Genomic DNA, 19661 nt, shown 5'->3' with positions numbered 1-19661 from the left:
CCAGATCTCACCCTTTGTCCCCCAAACCCTTTTGTGGCTCGGCGAGGCAGGAAACCCAGCAGCCCTTTCAATCGGGGCTTGGTTCACCTTACATCCTCCCGGGTGCCCCAACCTTTGCCGCCGAGCATCGGCGCCAGCAAAGCGGGGCTCACAGCCCGACGGCGCCCCCTTCTGGCGGAGCGAGCCACGGCAGCGGGCGCTGGTGGCCGCCGGTGTACCACGCGCGACGCGGAAACTCACCCGGACAGGCGGCTGAGCCCCAGCCCTGCGCCTCCCTAGTCCCTTGGGGTGGGGCCTGGCCGTGGAATTGCCGCCCTGGCGCGCGCGGGGGCCTGAGGAATCGGTTTAGGGGGTTCCCGTTCCTCGGAGGGCACCGGTGTTTCCTGTAATTTAATTTTCTCTCCTGAAAGCGTTGCTAATTAAATCCTTTCTCCGGTGAGCCGCCATCCTTCCTCTGTTTATTAATTACCCAGCACGAGTGAGGGACTTCCGGGCCTCAGCTGCCAGGCTCGCTCAGGTGGATGGGCCGCACTGCCCGCTCAGCTGGCTGCCGTCCTGGCTTGGGTCTGGAGCTCTCTCTGCACCTGGACCTGGCAAGCCTCACAGACCCAGTAAACGCAGGAACGGCCCTTCCCTGCTGCTGGTGACAGCTGCCAGCTCGAAATCCATCAAAATCAAATTCGTGTCATTTCCCCTCCTCTGCCTTTCCAGCTCTCAAATCATACCCCTCACTGCTTTTTCTCTTAAGCGCTATTTCTGCTTTCCCCAGACGTCCAGGGCACAAGGCGCAGCAGGTTTGCAGACTGGGCCCGGTGGCTTGTGGGAGGTCACACAGCATACTAGGGCTTAGTGGGGTCTAGAGCTCAAATCTCCTGGTGCTGAGTCTCTCGGGGATCACAAACTCAGAAGCCTCCACGGACCCAACTGGTAGGGGAAGAGTGTGAGTAGCTGTGTAGGACAATGGGGAAGGGTGGAGTCTGTGGCAAAGTAGAACAAAGTACCATAGAACCTCCCCACTGGGGAGGCCACTCAAACAATGTGCCCCACTGAAGACCAAAGGTGTCCTATTCTTTTTTAAAAAATTTTTAGACTTTATTCATTTTAAAGAGAGCAAGAGCAAGAGAGAGAGCAAGAGCGAGAGCAAGAGAAGGGGGGAGGGGAGAAGCAGGAAGCATCAACTCCCGTATGTGCCTTGACGGGGCAAGCCCAGGGTTTCAAACCAGCGACCTCAGCGTTCCAGGTTGACGTTTTATCTGCTGCACCACCACAGGTCAAGCAAGAGTATTCAATTTTTTTTTTTTTTTTTTTTTTTTTTTTTTTTTTTACAGAGACAGAGAGTCAGAGAGAGAGGGACAGACAGGGACAGACAGGAACGGAGAGATGAGAAGCATCAATCGTTAGTTTTTCGTTGCACATTGCGACACCTTAGCTGTTCATCGATCGCCCTCCCACTCGTGCCCTGACCGCGGGCCCTCAGCAGACCGAGCAACCCCTGCTCGAGCCAGGGACCCTGGGTCCAAGCTGGTGAGCCTTTGAGCCCGCACTCAAGCTGGCCCCTCGGGGTCTCGAACCTGGGTCCCTGGCATCCCAGTCCGAGGCTCCATCCACTGCACCACTGCCTGGCCAGGCAAGAGTGTTCAATTCTTGATAAGTCTAATAAGTGAGTTCAGTATCCAAGGATGGTAGTGACTTGTTCAGAGTCACATAGGGACTCAGCGGCAGGACCACAGGGCAGTCTGGACTCACGATGCCACTTACTGGGAGGGGATATGTGATCCCCCCACCCCCACTCAGTTCTGCCCAACAGAGCACTAGTTCCTGCCCCATGCTGGAGGAGTTCCCCGGGCTGGCACCCTTCCCGCCACTCATGCAGAGTCCCCGTTCCCCTCAGAGCCCTCTCAGGTGTCTCCAGAGTGTGGCCTTGGATGCCACTGTCCCCTCCTGTCTATCTAAACCTTCCCGTTCAGACTATTTCCAGCCGGGTCCTCAGCTGTCAGGCAGGAAAAGACAGCAGCTCAAGCAAATCCCTCCCAGAATTTTAAAGGAGGAGTTTTTCTCTTTTGGGGGCGGGGGGTGCAATGCTATTTTAAAGGAGATATTAATGGCGGGGATTGCAGGCATCAGAAGCAAGGCAGAAGTGGGGCATTCAGGGACAGCGACTCTGGGAAGGAGCCCGCCCAGGGACCGCTTCCTCTGTGGAAGGCCTCACAGCGCCTGCGCTCCTCTCCTCTGCCCTGGGCTGAGGGTTCCAGGTCAGTGCCCTGCGCCCAGCCTGCAGAGCGGGTGCTAAGCTGCCTTCCGCGGGAGGACACTAACATGTGAGGCGGCCGCACCAGCCATCCCTTCGGCCCCTCCAGAGGCCGCTGCTTTCCCATGTGTTCTACAAGAGCTTGGGCAGGCGTTTTTCTCCTGCCGGCCCACTCCAGTCTAGGACCTTTGGTGCTCCTCCTGCTCTGGCCTCTGGGGGGCGCCTGGCTCAGGCAGATTCTGGTCCCCTCCTGGAGGCACCCGGACACTGCCTGGGAGGGCAGCAGCCCAGAAATAGCTCAGGCCGTTTTCCCGGGCCGAGCATCTTCCTTGAGCCCTGGGGAAGGGTCCCCAGCCTGGACTGTCCTCCGACCTCCACAGTCAACCTCCGAAAGAAACTGCTTCATGCCAGGCAACTTGCCCACTACCATCTGCCTGGAAGGGACCAGGTGCACCTCGTAAACCTGGAAGCCAGCCTGTTTTCATCTGCAGAGTCCCCTTAAGCAGCTGACTGTGAGCTCTGGGAAGGCTGCAGAGGCTGAGCCTGGTTCCTTTCCCTGTACCCACCAGTGCCTACTATAGTAGGTGCTCACTAAACATGTTGGATGAATCAATCATTCAATGACTTAATGAATGAAAACTTGACTCCTTGTTACTTTTCAGCAGGGAATTGACTGTCTACAGTAGTCCACAATAGAAAGACAGTCTAGTGTCTGGGTTCAAAGGATAAACCCAGGAGTAGGCAGCCTGAGTTTGAATCCCAGCTCTGCCCATTAATAGCCATGAGATTTTGGGAAAGTTATATAACCTCTCTGTGCTTCCGTTTCTTCACCTGGAAAATAAGGGTAGTAATAAAGCCTACCTCAAGGGTTGTTATAAGAATAAATAATTAAGGCCCTGGCTGGTTGGCTCAGCGGTAGAGCGTCGGCCTAGCGTGCGGAGGACCCGGGTTCGATTCCCGGCCAGGGCACACAGGAGAAGCGCCCATTTGCTTCTCCACCCCTCCGCCGCGCTTTCCTCTCTGTCTCTCTCTTCCCCTCCCGCAGCCAAGGCTCCATTGGAGCAAAGATGGCCCACGCGCTGGGGATGGCTCTGTGGCCTCTGCCTCAGGCACTAGAGTGGCTCTGGTCGCAACATGGCGACGCCCAGGATGGGCAGAGCATCGCCCCCTGGTGGGCAGAGCGTCGCCCCTGGTGGGCGTGCCGGGTGGATCCCGGTCGGGCGCATGCGGGAGTCTGTCTGACTGTCTCTCCCTGTTTCCAGCTTCAGAAAAATGAAAAAAAAAAAAAAAGAATAAATAATTAATACAGGTAAAGTGTGTGTATGACAAAGACTTGCATGAAATGAGCTCAGTAAATGTTGGTCATCATTGCTCATGATAGAATTACAGCATCAACATTGTGCCCTACACTGTGTGCTAGGTATGGGGAAACCAGAAGTTCCCACCATCGCCTTTCCTGCCCTCCATGGCTTATGGTGGAGCAGAGAGATGGAACCCACACAGGAAGGGTGAGCCGAAGTGATGGACTGCTGTCAAGGAGGGGAAGACCCCAGCAGGGGCAGGACCTGGGGAGGAAAGGCCCGGTGGAGAGGAGGGATGGAGGGAGATGGGGAGGGGCCTAGGCTGAAGGAAGAGGCGTGTCAGGGCCACAGGTACCGGGCTGGAGGTGTCCACCTGGGTGCAGAGGGCCTCGCCAGTCGGGATGGGGTGATTGTACGTCGTGAAATGCCCTTCCTGTGCTTCGGAGTCTCCAGCCTGTCAGTTCTACTCCAGCTCCCGGAAGCCATCTTGGTAGAAACAGCTCCCTTCCAACCTCATTCGCTGAAGCTGTGTCGGAAGGAAAGACTGATGGGGAGCTCCCAGAGGCCCCTCTAGGGGCCCAGAGAGAGGTCTGGGGGTCTCTGATGTGCTCAGGCTGATTTTCTAGGGGATGAACATGACCACCTGCCTTCGGTTTCCAACCTGGAAGACTCCTCTGACCATTGGAAAAACTTGATGTCAGTTTGTGCTTGATTCACCTAAGAGGAACAATCTTGAACCAGGGAGAGTCAGGGTTTTATGAGAAGTGATCAGAAGGAGGAGGCAGGATTCTCGGGGACTGTGGTCTGAGGACTAACGTCTTCTTCGACAGTGGCTGCAGCATGTATACTGGTGTCCCCATCACTCCTGGATGGAGACTCGCAATCCTAGAAATCACCCGCCATCCCTGCCTCTGCATTAGTCCCTCCTACCCCCACTCGCACCCCTGGCCCTGCCTTTTTGCCTGGCCCACTCCTATTCACCCTGCATGACCCCGACATCTCCTCCTCTGGGAGGTCTTCCACCCTATCTTCAGCTAAGTGAGTAGTCTCCTCTGAACTTCTGTAGAACCCTGTCCTTCTCCCTCCCATCAACCACTGAGCCACAACCCTCTGCAATTGGTTCTTCTCCCCATAAGCTTCCCTGGGTCAGGTAATAGGTCTCATTCATCTTTGAATTCCTGGGTTTTGGCATCATGCCTGGCATCAAGTCAGCATCCGTGAATGTTTGAGTAATGATTAGAGGAGCTGGGCCAGCACCACCACAGAGTGAGGAATGAGGGCAGAGGCTGAGGTCAACATCGAGGCATCCAAGCTCCCCCGGACAACCTGCGCTCCACCAGCGGACTCGCCCTGCCTGGTGCCCAGGGCCAAGGTTCCGCCTCACTTCTAACTCATCTCAGACAGGGAAGAACAAGGCACCCTTGCTCCTTGCCCAACCCCTCCTTTTCCAGGCAGGCAGGGCTGCCTCCCGGAGGGCATGCCCAGAGACAGGGCAGGAGGAGGAGGATGGGAGCGATGAGGCAGCTGGAGGTCACAGGGTACAGAGAGAAGAAGGGTAATTGGAGGACCAAATGCATAAAATGACAAGGACAGCCATATTCTTAGGGAAGGAGACTGACTAACAGTTGGTCCCTGGGACCTAAGAACGGGCGTCCTCATTATAGTGGAGGGGGATGTGGTTCAGGTGCCCTCAAGTCCGTCCTCTTCCCAAAGCTCCTTTGGTTCCTGAATCCTAGAGTAGGGCGTGTCATATTTTGCCTAGTCCAACACTAGGCCTGGGCCAAAGCAGAGCGCCCACTTTCCAGATGGAAACATTGAGGCACTGGGGAGTCAAGCATTTCACTCCATCTGACACAGGGTGTGTGGGCCAGAGGACCATGACCTCTACTGCTACAGATAGATGGTTCCCCTCAGTTTTAGGGGCCCAGGGGTCATGCTGCAAAGTACAACATGCCTATTACCCTGACCCCTTCTTCCTGGCCAGGTTGCAGAATGATCCCATCAACTGCCAACTACTGAGTCGCTGACAGAGAGAGTGTTTTGGGTGGCCCTGTCCCCAGGGTCATGGTATTCTCTCCACCCCAGTGCTCCCGAGGACCTGCCCTTTGAGGGCACCCTGATTATTCCATCTCAACACTGAGGACCATCTTGGGCCCTCAGCCCAGCACCCCTCCAGTCAAGCTCCATGTCTGTGAAGTGGCTCTGATACCTTCCCCTCCTGGCCTGGCAGCCCACAGCCAGAATTCTCACCCGGGCCCTGCTTATCACACTCAGATCATAGCGAATGCCTCTAATTGGATCCCTCCCGTTCCCAGTCCACCTGCCAAAGCTCCACTGTCTGAAATCTAGCTCTAACCATGTAGCTCCCTTCCTCACAACCGCCAGTGGCTCCCTATTACCCGTCAAGTTCACTCCTGAACTCATACTTGGCATTCAAAGTTCCTCTTCTCAGGTCTCAACTCAGCCTAACTCCCTCGTGCCGCCCCATGATGTCCCCATGCTCATGGTTCCATGATCACTCCAAGGCCTCAGACCTGTTCCTTCTACCTGGAAAGCCCTCCCTGTCCAGCCCCACCTTGGAGAGCTCATCCATCCTTCCCAGGCCCCTGCACCAATGGAAGCTGGCTACGCTCCCTCTGAGCACTCCTAGGAACCTCCGCCAGGATGTGAGCCCCTTGAGGACAGAGCCATCTCATCCGCCTTCTAGCCCCACAATGTACAGAGCACAACGCTGAGCACAGAGGGGAATAAGAGATGCAGAGTGAGAGAATGAGCACAAAATCTGGGTATTCATCTGGTTAATATGCATTGAACACCTACTAGATCCCTGGCCTCTGCTAGGTATCCAGGATACAACGGTGAACAAGACAGGTGTGCCTGCCCTGTGGAGTGTAGACAGCCCATGCTTAGAGTGTGCTAAGCATTAACTGAGCTTTTGGGGATTAGCCACAGCTCCATTCATCCCTCCCCACCTGCCCCTGCATATCTGGGAGCTGCTGCCCACTGGTGTATGTTCAGGGAATGCAGACCAACACCTAGGCTGAAGGTTCCTCAACAGCCCAAGTGGAATCAGCACTTAGCTGTGTCTCCATCAGCCCGGGTGTGCACATATTTATGGTGCAGCCGAGGTCATGCCTGTTTGCCTGCTCAGGGACCACTTCCTGCAGGGCTCAATCCCTCCAGGCTGTCCCCAGGGCTGGGCAGACCAAGATATCCAGGTGTCACAAGCAGGGGCTGAGGGGCCAGGGGGCCCTGGCTGATCCTCAGGGGTGGTCATCTCTAGCCGTGTTGGGGGAGCAAGTGGGTTCTTAATTCTCTCCCCTCCTGTCCTCTGACATGGGAAGAGAGGGAGGAGAGGAGGAGTAGGAGAAGAGGAAGTAAGTCCCCAGGTTAGACAGTCCGTCCTGGTCCCGTGAGCTCAGTGATCCCAGCACTGTAGATCTGCTGCCAACCAGGGGTGATATCCACACACTTCCCCACCACACAGCACAGCCCTGACCAACCACAGTGGACGCTGGCTGGGAGACTGGGGCAGGGTCCTGGGGGTCCCACACAGATGCCCTTTTCATCGCTGGATTGTGGGGTAAGCCAAGGTTCCAGGGGAGGAGCAGGATGATCTGGGGCAGCAGGAGTCTGGACAAAGATGATGTACCTACTCGAACAGAAGTATTTTTGATACTCACCTTAAATATTTTAACAGCCTGACTGCATCAGTGCATTCTGGCCCAGCTACCAACCAGAGTGCCCATATGATCATGTCCAGTCAAATTTAAAACCACATGTTTTATTGATGTCCATCGACAATACAGAGTCATGTATACAAATGCTGCTCAAGTCCCACACCTGGCAACCTCCCCACCGTTACCTCCTATGGCCCAGTTTGCCAGGGGCCAACCCACGGCCGGTCTCCCACTGGCTCCCTCCCCCATGGTCCAGCCTCACAGAGCTGAAGCGCCAGGAGGCTGGGAAGAGCCAGGCTGACTTCAAAGCATGAGCTTTGGGGTTCAGAGAGAGCCAAGACCTTCTACCTTTCTACTCCCACTACCTAAGTATGGCCGGAACTGGGGTAAAGATGCCCCCCAATGACTCCTCCATTGAGGCAGACTGGGCTCTCCTTCAGCCCTCTCTGCCCCATCCTCCTCCTCCAAGTGACCTGCTCTCCTGCTCTCCTGACCACCAGGAAGGCAGAGTGACCCTTTTTCTGGGGGTGGGAGTCACTGCATGGGGGCTGTGCCAAGATGCCCCTGGTGCTAGGAGTCGCATTGTCTTGATCGTCACTGTAGATCAGTGCCTGGAAGAGCACACAGTTGTCACTAAATAAATGCATGTAGGATGCATGGATGAAGGCATATGGGAGGGAGAAGTATCATGGATAGAGCCATTACTATATTTGTCTTCTATGGGACGTGAAGGCCTGACCAAGGTAAAGTCCTTCCAAGCTCTGCTCAAGAACTCAGGGTTGTGTGACAGCAGTTGGGGTCGCCACGGCTACCAGCTGGACGCTGTAAGGCGTGGGTTTCAGCCCTGCAGTCTGCATGCGTGGCAGACTAGCTCTGAAACCCAGTCAGGAGGGGCCACATGTGTCCTCCCCACTCCCTCACGTGTCCCAGGGGTCTGGTCCCCTGGGTTCCAGATCACACAGAACCAGTCAGATAAACAGGGCTGGTCTGACAATTGCACCTCTATATACTGGTCTCCCCATTCCCGAGCCTCAACTCTCCCAATATCACCCTTCTGAGTTGAACACCGCCTTCAAGCTCTGCTCTCCCCACCGTTATCTCCACCTGCCCCTGAACTGCTCCATCGCCCTATCCTCAAATGCCAACCCCCGTACTAACATTAACACTCACGTGAGCCTGTCTCTCAGAGACTCTCTCCTCAGTGGCTGGGTGGGGTCCTAAAAGTTTGCATCATGGTTTTTAGACTCTTCCATGCATCGCCTATCCTTTATAAAAGCAAGTAAGTCACAGGCACCTCTACAGACCCTGCCTCTGGGCCGCGAAATCACAAAGGGGTCACCAGAATCTGGGACTGGAGAGAGGTTTTCTCTTCCCTGACCCTGTGCAGAAATTCCTTCCGTAATGTGCCTGCTAGATGACGACGTGGTCCCTGCTGGAATACCTCCAGTTTGGGGGGACTCACTACATCCCCAGGAGCTGCCAGAATGCCCTTTTTCAGGGAAGAAATGCATCCATTTGCCTTTCTCATTCTCATTCCCCAAATATCCCAGGGCCCAGCTGCTGCGTGACCCTCCGTCTTCCCCTCCCCTAAGCATTCTCCTCTCTCTTTCTCTCTTATTGCCTCCCCCTCTCTCTCTCTCTGTCTCTCTCTCTCACATAAACACATTCCCTTCTATATGGTTATGTAGTCTCCTACCTCTCTCGTTTATCAGTATGTCCCCTCTCCTTCTCCCTTCTCCTTGTCCTCCCAGCATCTATCAAAGGTTGGAAGAGTGCCAAGAAAAGGAAGCATCCAGCCAGGTCCTGGTCTGGGCTGGGCTGGCCAGTTGGGGCAGAGTGCACAGGGAACAGCAGCTGGAAATTCCAGATCACTGACTGCTGTGTCTCCAAAAATGGGCCTTGCAACTTGGGGGTGGGCTGGAAGTGGGCAAAAGGCTACTGAGTTCTTCCCCCCTTTCCACTGCCCACAGTTCCACAGAGGGGACGAGGACACACACCCTTTCCCAACCTCACTGGCAGTTGGCAGAGCAGACTTGGTCATTTTGAACATTTTGCCAGCCTCCAGGTCCAGAGAGTATCATACCAGCCTCAAGAATTTGCTCCCCACTCCCAACATGGGGCTTAGAGGAAGAGCTCTAGCAGATGGCAGTGAGGTCGTGAGACATGGTAGAGAGTGGAGGAGCCAGGCAGAGGGGCACAGCAGGGACCCCGGGAAAAGAGATAGAAGCAGAGGTCTCCTAACAGCCACCTGGCTGGCCCATGGGGAGTGTAACAATGCCCAGGGGGCCACTTTCCCTCCTTGTCACGATCCACCAGCCAATGTTTTTCTCTATGTGTCACAGACCAGGAGTGGACACTAGGGCATTTTCAGCCCTAGGTTGTAGTGGTTCATGGGTGGAGACAAGGGTGCCATGGTCCTATGTTCAGGAATGAGTCAAGACACACACAGAGAGAAATGATGGGAGTGCCTGCTACTTGTCCCGCTGCTTGGAACTCTCACCTCCGACGTTGAACATGGGGACGAGCAGGCCCAGCAGCCACCTCTTGCCGAACACCTCCTGTAAATTCTTGCGCCAGGGCCGGGCCCTTACTGCTATCCCCTTCCGCACCTGGTGACGGGTCTGCCCCCGGAGGATCAACAGCAGCTGATGGCAGCAGAAGCCGGCGCAGGCCAGTCCAATGGCAAACCAGAGGTAGAGCATGAGGATGACGAACATTTCAGAACCGAGGACAGCTCCTGCAGGGGGGCGGGGAAACGCCAGCACCGCTTTACACCCAGGCCACGTACGGACCTGCCGTCGCTGCAGGCGCTTTTCGCTGGGAAGCGAGAGAGATTAATGAGGTTGAAGCTACATTTTATAGCAGTCTTGGTGGTGAAGCAAGGGAGAGGAAGGATAAACTAGTTGCCCTAAGTTTTCCTGCAGCCAGAGGGGAACAGAGAATGTCGGGGAGAAGGGAAGGAAGCTTCTCCCGGCAACGCCTAGAATCTAGGCCTCACTAACATTCTATTAGTCAGAGAGGCCCGTCTTTCCTGTCTCCTCTTTCTGGTCTGATCACAGGGAGAAGGGATTTTTCTAGGAGGAGAGAGGGGTGAGCTGAGGATCCTAGGGAGGGAGCTGGCACCTGGGCAGCTATCTAGACTGAAGCACCGGCTGGGAGAACACAGGAGTGACAGCATGATGGAGAACAGAGCTAGTCATCAAGAGTAAGTCACGAGCTCCCGGCCGACGCAGAGCTCCAACCAAGAGAGTGAGTCAGTCATTAATGTTAACAAGAGGACATTGTGACCACCAGAGCATTTGACTAGAATTGTCCTATCAATCAGAGCTTGCTAAGGTTGGAAGAGGCCCTCAAGGTCATTAGCCCATCCCCCTGCCTTGGGCAGGACCTCCTGTAAACCCTTCTAAATGAGAGCTCTGTATTACTGGTTTTTAAACCTCTACTGAGTAATAGATCCCACACTCTCTTTCAGAGTTGGGGTGGTCAGTCCATGTTAAGTCTGAACCTCCCAGCTCTGTGGTCTTGCACAAGTTTCTTAACCTCTCTGAGTTGTAGTTTGCTCATCTGTAAAATGGTTCCATAGGGTGCATGATTCAGGAATATCGTGTGTGAAGTGGCCAGCTTTCTGGTTCACACTCAGCGCTGTGCTCCCTGCTGAGGGTCACTCTCAGACTATACCCGGAAAAGGCTCCACTTGAACTCCGTAGCCCATCCATTTTTCTCTTTCTCCTCCTTCTTCCCAGGGCTTGCAGTCCGGCTGGCTGCAACTTTGGCAGCCATGGTAGACACACTTACCTTGACCTACCAGCAGTCAGGGCAGCGGACCCAGGAGAGCATCCGAAAGCCCTCTTCAGCCCCTCTCTTCCTGCAGGGCGAGCCCACCACCTCCTCCAGGGAGATGACAGTGCCTGCTACAGAGACCCTACCTGGCACCCTATTTGACCTCTGCAAATCTCAGCCATGCCCCTCCCTTCTCCAGCTTGCCCTGGCTCCCATGGCTCCCTGGTCTCCCCAGGCTCCACTTTCCAGACCCCTGATGGTTGAGCTTTTAAAACTCATCCAGTCTGGCCTGAGCTGTGGTAACGCAGTGGATAAAGCGTCGACTAGGAATGCTGAGGTCGCTGGTTCGAAACCCTGTGCTTGCTCAGTCAAGGCACATATGAGAAGCAACTACTACAAGTTGATGCTTCCTGCTCCTACCCCCACCTTTCTCTCTCTCCCCTCTCTGTCTAAAACCAATAAATATAATCTTTTAAAAATAAATAAATGAAATCTGTCCAGTCTGAACAGTGGTGGACTCAGCCACCAGGAGGATGTGGGCCTGATTCGGGTTTGTTCGTCAGCAGCCTCCTCTTGCCCTCAGCCCTAGGTGCTTTGTAAGCAGGTTTCTGTTTGCAAAGTTGAAGAAAAACAAGTCATCTTTTCAGGGGAGAGAAAGCCCATTCAGCTGGCGTCCTGAGGAGCCCCTCAGCTGGCTGGGGCAGCAGTGGGCCGGGGCCCACACTGGGCTGTGCCACCCCTCTGACCCACTTCTCCCTGTCAGCACAGGTTAGCTCAGGCAGCCGCAGTAGACCGAAGGACCCAGGGACCTGGTTCCTTTTGGGCTCAGGAGATCTGACAGGCAAAGATGGCCCTCGACCTGGGATGTGAGGACACCAAAGCTGTCAAATGCGGGCCTGCCTTGTAACTCGGCCTCAGGGACAAGCCTGGGCCGATGGAACCTGGTTTTCATGGGCTTTTTTCCCGGCATTAAATCAAGGCATGCGGAAAAGACCTTGTGGCCTTCTCCTGGCCCCTTGTGGCAGCTACAAAGGGCTCTTCTGGGGACATGTTTTTTCTTGAAATGTTTGAAGTTGCCTAACCTGGTTGCCTCAGCTCTCTGAACTATCTAATAATAGTTCTGCTTCTTTTAGAAAAATCACAGTTTTTCTAAAGGGTCTGAATGATCACACCATCTAATTCCCCCACCACCTCCTTCCAACCATTTATAATACCTTTGACAGAACCATTGTCTAGCATACATTCAGAGACAATATACATTCAGGGACAAGAAGCTCCTTGCCTTGTTAAGTGGCTCATTCATTAAGAAGCAGCTTCAGAGAGGCAGTGTGGTGCAATGGAAGGAATATGACCTCTGCAGGCTAGCAATCCTGAGTCCAAATATCGGGTTGCAATCATACTAGCTGTGTGGCTTCGAAGCAAGTTAACCAGGCTGACCTTTTGGTTACTCAGCCTTTAAAATGGTAATACTTACCTCACAGACTTGTGGGGAGGATTGAATGAAATGAGACCTGCACTGTGGGTAGCACATAATAGGTGCTCAACAAATGTTAATCCCCTTCCCTTTCTACTGGACTTTCTTGTGGCATCCACCACGCTGGTGTACTTTTACAAACTGCCATGACACAGATCAGATAACATCGTCTCCATTTCCTAGATGAGAAGAATGAGGCTCAGAGAGATGACACACTTATACTGATCCCTTGAAGCCAAAAGAAAAGTCAAATTCTAAAATCCGCCAGGCCAGCCTTCTGCCTCACAGGGCTGCCGTACTCACAGCCATCCCATGCTCTGCTGACAGATATGACTCAGGGACAGTACTACAGTTGGAGACAGCAAGTACCACAGTTGGGAAATAATAGCTCAATCTATCGAAAGGAAGGGGCCTTCTGACTCCCTGCTGTCCTCCTGAGTAGATGAGATAGAGTGCTCTCAGCCACTTGGGTTGGGTTAAGAATAAGGGGAGAAGAGATAGGGAGGGAGACACTGAAGAGGTGAGGTATAGTGTTGGGGAAGGGAGAGAAGAAGGACTCGCCAGGGGACCAATGGAAGGCTGGCAAAGGGAGATGAGATGGGAGTTGGAGATTAAAAATCGTGACCTTCTTTTCTTGGTGGGTATGGTACAGAGGTAAAAGATAATGACACTCATCTTTCTGCTGGAACAGGGCTCTGGGCTCCAAGGTAGGCACTTACTGGCTTTGTTCTCCCATCATTTCAAAGAAATACATCCCTCCTTCTTTCTTTCCTGCCTCCCAAACCTAGCACATATGGATAGGCCTTAAGCCTGGGCTTATCTCAAATCAAACCATTTCAAGATCCTCCCTTTGGAACCATCCATTTTTATGTGATAAAACTACTTGGAAAAGAAAGTGTAATTAGGTTCTCTGGCGCTCCTCATCCCTCCACCTGCCTGTGCTCACACTCCACCCCCTGGCTCGCCCACCACCCCTCCCTCCGCCTGGTTATTTCAGTCCTAACAGCCTCTATGCCAGCGCCAGGATCCAGAAAACCCAGGAGCTCTGAGTTCTGGGTCCAGCTCAGACACTAGTCCTCAAAGCAACCCCCTAGCTCAGTCCTTCCTGGGTCTCTGTGTTCTTACTGCCAAATGACACAATAGTTTTCTACGCCTGCAAAAGACCAGGCTGAAGCCCCAACAAAGACTGACATGATGGCTCCCCCAAAGTGGAGCAGAATTTTTATGAATGTCAAGCCCAGGCACATCAAGAAAGACACTCTTAGGTTCTCAACAGAAGTAGCTGCACTCTGTCTTTCTCTGTCCCTGAAAGGTCAGTGGGTGAGGAAGCATGCTGTATTCAGTGCTGCTGTGGGGGCAGCCACAGGATGCTTTGCAGTCATAGTAAGACCCTGAGCAAGCCATTTAATCCCATTTGAGCCTCATTTTCTTCATCTGAGAAATGGAGATGATAATATCAAACACACACGTATGCACACCATCAATCGTGAAAACCAAGTCAATCGGAGTCAAAAGCCAAGGTAGGGATGGAAAGGAAGGGAACGAGGTAGGAACAGATTTCAAGGGCAGGTAAAGGGGTGAGAACTGCCCCCAGGTCCCTCAGGGCTAGGTATCAGGGAGCTATATATAATGATCTTGGGACGCATTTTGTATAGTCCTCCCCAGGGTGCCCAGCTGAGGGCCACTGTGCAGGTCCCCATGCCTGGCTCTTGCGGGTGTAAGCGTCTCCTGGAGGGTCGGATCCCACCCCAGTCCCATGACTGTGCTGGGAGGATGCAGCCATTAAACACGGCTGGAGCTCCAACCAAGGCGATCCCCGCCTGAGGCAGCTTCAGGGGGAACCACTGGGGTAGGAACATTTGAGCCCAGCCACATGGGCAGGAGGGCGGAGCTCGGCCTTGCACTGGGGCTGGTCTGGCACCCTGTCACCTTGACTATGGTTGACTATGGTTGACTAAGGATGAGGGTAGGGAGAGAGGTTGCCAGATAAAATACAGCACACCCAGTTAAATTAAGTGTCAGATAGATAACAGTAAACATTTTGCAATAAGTATGTCTCATGCAATATTTAAGATACACTTATATACTAAAAAGGTATGTGTTATTTATCTGAAATGATCATTTAATTGGGAATCCTGTATTTGTTTTGTTTTATTATTATTATTATTTTGCTAAAGCTGGCACACTTGGGTCTGAGGTGGGAAGGGTGGTCCTTGGGTAGGGCCCGACCTGCCTGTTGTCAAGGCCCACTCACCAGAGAAGAACTGGCTGATGGAGGTGGGAAGGAGCGTGAGGAAGGCCAGGGGGTGGGCGAAGGAGACAGAAAGGACGGCAGAGATGTAGGCCACCCCTGCCACCATGGAGTAGAGGCAGGCAAGGGAGGTGTAGAGGCAGAAGAGGACGAAGTTGCGCATGTTCCTGCTGCCAATGCAGTTGCCGGTGAAGAAACAGTGATGGTCATGCCTCAGGGTGACCCTGGCGCACACTCGGCAAAAGTGGGTGCTGGGCGGGGGGCACGGAGCCCTCCCGGCCGAGGTCCCCTGGCAGGCGTCATCTTCATCGGGGGAGTTTTGGATGACCAGGACGTAATTGCCCAGGGCGTTGGTGGAGAGGAACAGGAAGAGTGCTCCATGGAGCAACGCAGGCGAGAAGAGCGGGGCGGCGGCGGGGTCCTCGCGCATGCTGGGCAGGAAGAGGAAGAGCTGCAGCACCAAGGTCACCAGGGAGATGCACAGGAAGTAGGCGGGGGCCACCACGTTGAGCAGCCTCAGGGCCAGCATCTTCGATCACATTCCTAAGGAGCCCAGGGTGAGAGGAGGACTTACTGCGGTGTCCAGGGGGCGCCCTAGGGCGCGACTCAGGTGCCGCCTGTCGGTCCCGCTCCATGCAAATCCATGCTCTCCGATCTCTGTCCCTCGATCACCCCTCCTTTCTTTCCTAACCCGGGCCCAAGCAGGCATGCTACCCCGAGACCACAGCGGCCCCTGGGGGTCAGGCTCTATTTGCTGTGCCCGCTCCCTCGGGTTTTGAGCGACTTCGGCGCCCAGGCGCCCTGGAGTCAGACACAAGGGGAGCGAGGCTGGGGTTTGTTCGCAGTCTGTAAAGGACTGGTGGAAGGGCAGGGGGTAGGACTCCGCTCCGTTATGGCAGCAGGAAAGGGCCCAGGTGTGGGATTTCTCCTTCAGATCCCCCACCACCACCACCACCCAGGAGGAGAAAGCAAAGGATCTGGGGTGGGGGCCGAGGGAAAGGACGGAAGTCTTGCTTCACCTCCCCTTTCTCTGCCTCTGTGCCCACCCCATCTTGGACAATATCAGGGACCTCACCGGTAACCTAAGACTTTTTGAAGGTATGTGTGCTTGTGAGTCCATGATGTTCATGTATGTGTGTGCATGTGTGTGGAGGGGGTGTTCCCTGTGTGTGACTCTGTACGTGTAATCTGTGTGTGCCTGAGTGTGTTTGTGTATGTGTATATCTGTGTACACACACGCAGCCGCGGCCATCTGCCTTTTTTTAAACAATCAATTAAAACAATGGATACATTCACACGGGCGCTCAGGCACCCTGTGGGGTGGGACGGGGGCAGCCGGAATACCTGTAGCAGCCAGTTTGGGTCAGCCAACCTCTCCACACTGGCAGCCCCGCCTTTTTTTTTTTTTTTTTCCAAGAGCGTTTACATTTGAGGCGACGATATTAAACCCCCCCATCGCGCCCGCCTCCAGCCCTCCTGGAGCGAGAAACCCAAACAACGCCGATGGCGCGGAAACCCTTTCGGTACCAACAAGCCCGCACTGAGCGCAGGAGTGGATGCTTGGCGAGCCTTTCGGCTGATCGACCTCCCGCCGCCGAGCGCAGCCCCGGTTGCATCCCCACTCCACACCCTTGAACCGCCAGCCCTGGTCCCTGCCCAGCTTAGGAGGCCCCCGGGAAATAGAATTCTGGGTGCTCAAGAGAACTTTTCCAGGGCTGAATCAGGGAGCCAAGGCATGAGAAAAGTTCTGGAAAGGCTGCTGCACCCAGAATGGGCAAATGCCACGAGGCCTTGGTCCAGGCTGTCCCGTCCGATCGGGCTACTGGTCACCTTGGAGTCCCCTCTGAAGATGCCAATGCCCCCTGGGGCCCGCGGTCGCCGTGGGAAGCTCGGGCCTCTCTCCGCGGTGGGGTCCAGAGCGAGGTACACCCGAGGCGGTCGCTGGAGGCTTGGCATTGCCCCTGGCTATGAGCTTCCGGGGGCTGCCGCGTTGCCCACCCCAGAGAGAGCCCTCGGCCCCGGGCTCCAGTGAAGCAAGTGTCTTCCCCACGCCGGTCGCCAGGGGGGCGCAGGAGCAGCCTCCAGATGCGCCGCGGCGCCTGGAAGGCGGAGGACCGGGGCTGGGGCAGAGAGGGGCGTTCTGCCGGCGGCCCCAGCCCGGGCCCTGCGCGGGAGAAGGGACCGCGCAGACCGCCGGGGCGGCCCTGGGACCCGGGGAGCTGTCCGCTCAGCACTGGCGCCGGCCTCGCCCGCGGCGGAGGGCTGCACAGCCGGAGCCCCAGCGAGACAGGCAGCGCGGGCGGCCGCCGGCTTCGTCCACCGCTTCCCGGACGCCGGGAAGCCGCCCCCCGCTCCGCCGCAGAAGGGTGGGGTGATGAACTCACCGAGCTCTAGTCGCCGATAAGGGGAGCCCTGGACGCCGGCCCTCGCCCTCCCCGAGGCTGCAAAGTTGTGGGCTCGGCCCCGCTGGCTCGCAGCCTCCTCGCGATTCGCTTCGGGGACTGGGCAGGTAGTGGGGCTGTGGGAGGAGGGAGCGGGCAGCTGCGATCCTCCCACTTGGGCGCCAGCGAGTGGGGACCAGGAAGCGGCGGGGATGACAGCTGGGTACCCCCCAGCCCCATCACCCCTTCCTCCCCTTTTGGGGCGGCGCTCTGGCCACCCCTCTCAGTACTGGGAACTTGCCCCCACCCCTCTCCTGGTTCCCTTGGAGCGGGCTGGGGCGCCCTGCCTGACTTCAGCCACTGGTTTCAGCTAGAATCTGGATTCAGCCCTGATGTGGATGCTCTAGCCATCATCAGCTTTTCGCTTTTTCGCTATGGCTGACCACCCTCCCTGCTCTCCACTCTGGGACAGAGAGAAGCCTGAGGGTTTTAGAGCTCAGCCTGCTAGGGGCAACACCCATGAAGATCAGCATCATTGTCACAGAGGGGTCGCGACCCCGACCCTGGAGCCTGTCTTCCGGATCTGAATACCCACCGTTCACTACTGTGTGATCTTCAGATGACAGTTTCCTCATCTGTAAAACAGAGATGTGAGGATTACATGACAATACATGTAAAGCCCTTAAGCAGAGCCTGCCCATGGTAAGCACTATTTGAATATTAGTTCATAGTTATTGACACTATTTATCGGGCCCTTAAAATCAGGCACTGTGCTAAGCCTTAACATAAGGCGGCTTTGGTGATTTTCTCAGCAGAAGCTTCACGATCCCCACTGTGTGGGTGAGGAAGTTGAAACACAGAGACGCTAAGTCACGCAATGGGTAAGTGGCAGAGCCTGGATTTGAACTAATGCAACCCTCTCTCAGCTTCTACACAGCCCAACACCACTCTGACACCCAGGGTGAGTTTTCATTTGGGAGAAGGGAGGACAACAGAAGGGTTGATCCAGACACCGAGCTTGAACCGGGAGCATCGGCCTGGCATCCTGTCCCATCTCCCTAGCCCTATTCCTTTTCCTTTCCCAGCTCCACTGTTCTGAGGTGGGGACTGAGGGGCTCCGAGAGGGTGGGGACACTGGGCCAGTGTGTGTCGCGTGGGGGTAGGAATGAGGGAAGCAGAGGGAGCTTTAGAAATACTGCGGGAACATTGGAGTCACCACACGACCTGTTTCCTGAGCTGCCACGGTTCACCCACCTGCCTTGTTCTACTCCTCTGGGCAGCAAACATAAATCAAGAATTGATTCTTGCTTTCTCAACTGGTTGATCAAAACAAGAGCTATTCCTTAAAATGAGACCCATCTTTTTAGCAGCTCAGCCTATATTTGAATCATCAGATATTCTTTTCTCTGTATTTTATTAGTGTACATCATAATAAAAAGGGGGCTAAGAAACCTTCTCATGTTCTGAAAGGGTCTTACATATAAGCGAGAGAGAGAGAGAGAGAGAGAGAGAGAGAGAGAGAAAGAGAGAGAGAGAGAGAGGAGAGAGAGAGAGAGAGATTGCAAGGTGTTGGCCTCTGGGAATCTGGTAGCTCTGTGAGTCCCAGTGGCCACAGGGCAGACCCAGTGACCTTTTTCCCTTTAGAGCCACTTTGTATCAAGATCATTGTTGGCTGGGTCCTTTTCACAAGCTCTGCCTGTCTCTCACCCTGGCTTGGGAGGCAGGGAGTTTGGAGGGCTTGCTTTGGTCTGTATTGATTGAAGATCTCCATTCCCTAAATACCTTGAAATTCTGGTGGTATTTCTAATTTTATTTTGCATATGGGTGTGTGGTGGGAAGATGTGTGTCTGAGTTTGTGTGTGTGTGAGGGGAGAGAGAGAGAGAGAGAAGCTAAATGAATGTGGGAAGATGTCGGTGGGGGAAGGGAGTATTCAGCCAGGAAACAGGCAGAGATCTGACTGTGGAATGGACAAGAACAATGATTTACTTAGAAATATAGTTGATCAACATAAAAGGACATTAAAACGTCAAATCTAGAGTTCATAGTTCCTCAGCCCCCTCCACTTAAGTGAATTGAATAAGAGGAAGTACAGCCAAATGTTACTTGGTTTTTAAAAATTGGTGCTTACCCCTGACATAATCAATAGGGTGGTCAATTTAAACACTTTGATTTTGGCCCCATCAGAATTCAACAGAGTAAGAACAACAAAAAAAATGTTAAGTGTTTGAGTTTATTTGAGACAAACAGATGACATGCTGGGAAGCAAGATCTCAAATGTTCCCAAGAATGAACACTTTATGACACTTACCAGCTGCGGGACCTTGAGCAAATCATTTAACCTCTCTGTTCTCAATATTCTCATCTGTATAATGGGATGAAGATGTTACCTGGTGGTGATGATGATCAGATGGGAGAATGTAATCTAAGTGCCTCAGTGACAGCAGGAGATTAGATAGTGTTAGCTTCTTCCTCTTTCTATCTCTCTTATCTTTATCCACAAGGAAGTCTTATCTCTCCAACTAAAATGAGAGCTCTTGGTCTATGC

General features: G+C 54.2%; 1 protein-coding gene across 1 annotated transcript; it reads right to left on the bottom strand.

Moving 5' to 3' along the window:
- Positions 1-8649: 8649 nt before the first annotated feature.
- Positions 8650-17736, bottom strand: ZDHHC22 (zinc finger DHHC-type palmitoyltransferase 22). The gene is made up of 4 exons (XM_066343582.1): positions 17711-17736; positions 17119-17252; positions 14738-15277; positions 8650-9966 (listed from the first exon to the last, which is right to left on the bottom strand). Exons 3-4 carry the CDS (start codon positions 15261-15263, stop codon positions 9701-9703), a joined length of 792 nt encoding a protein of 263 aa, XP_066199679.1. The 5' UTR covers positions 15264-15277; positions 17119-17252; positions 17711-17736; the 3' UTR covers positions 8650-9700.
- Between the last annotated feature and the right edge of the window lie 1925 nt (positions 17737-19661).

This window comes from Saccopteryx leptura, chromosome 6, assembly GCF_036850995.1.
Source record: "Saccopteryx leptura isolate mSacLep1 chromosome 6, mSacLep1_pri_phased_curated, whole genome shotgun sequence".
NCBI classification, from domain to species: Eukaryota; Metazoa; Chordata; class Mammalia; order Chiroptera; family Emballonuridae; genus Saccopteryx; species Saccopteryx leptura.
Note: the sequence above shows the minus strand (reverse complement) of the source record. Positions and strands in the feature narration are given on the sequence as shown.

Bases quoted from the DNA above. Each gene is read 5' to 3' on its own strand.
- ZDHHC22 (XM_066343582.1), bottom strand. From the start codon at position 15,263: ATGCTGGCCCTGAGGCTGCTCAACGTGGTGGCCCCCGCCTACTTCCTG. The intron at 9,967-14,737 runs GTGAGTGGGCCT...GCCCCCCTGCAG, and splicing joins CATCAGCCAGTTCTTCTCTG to GAGCTGTCCTCGGTTCTGAA.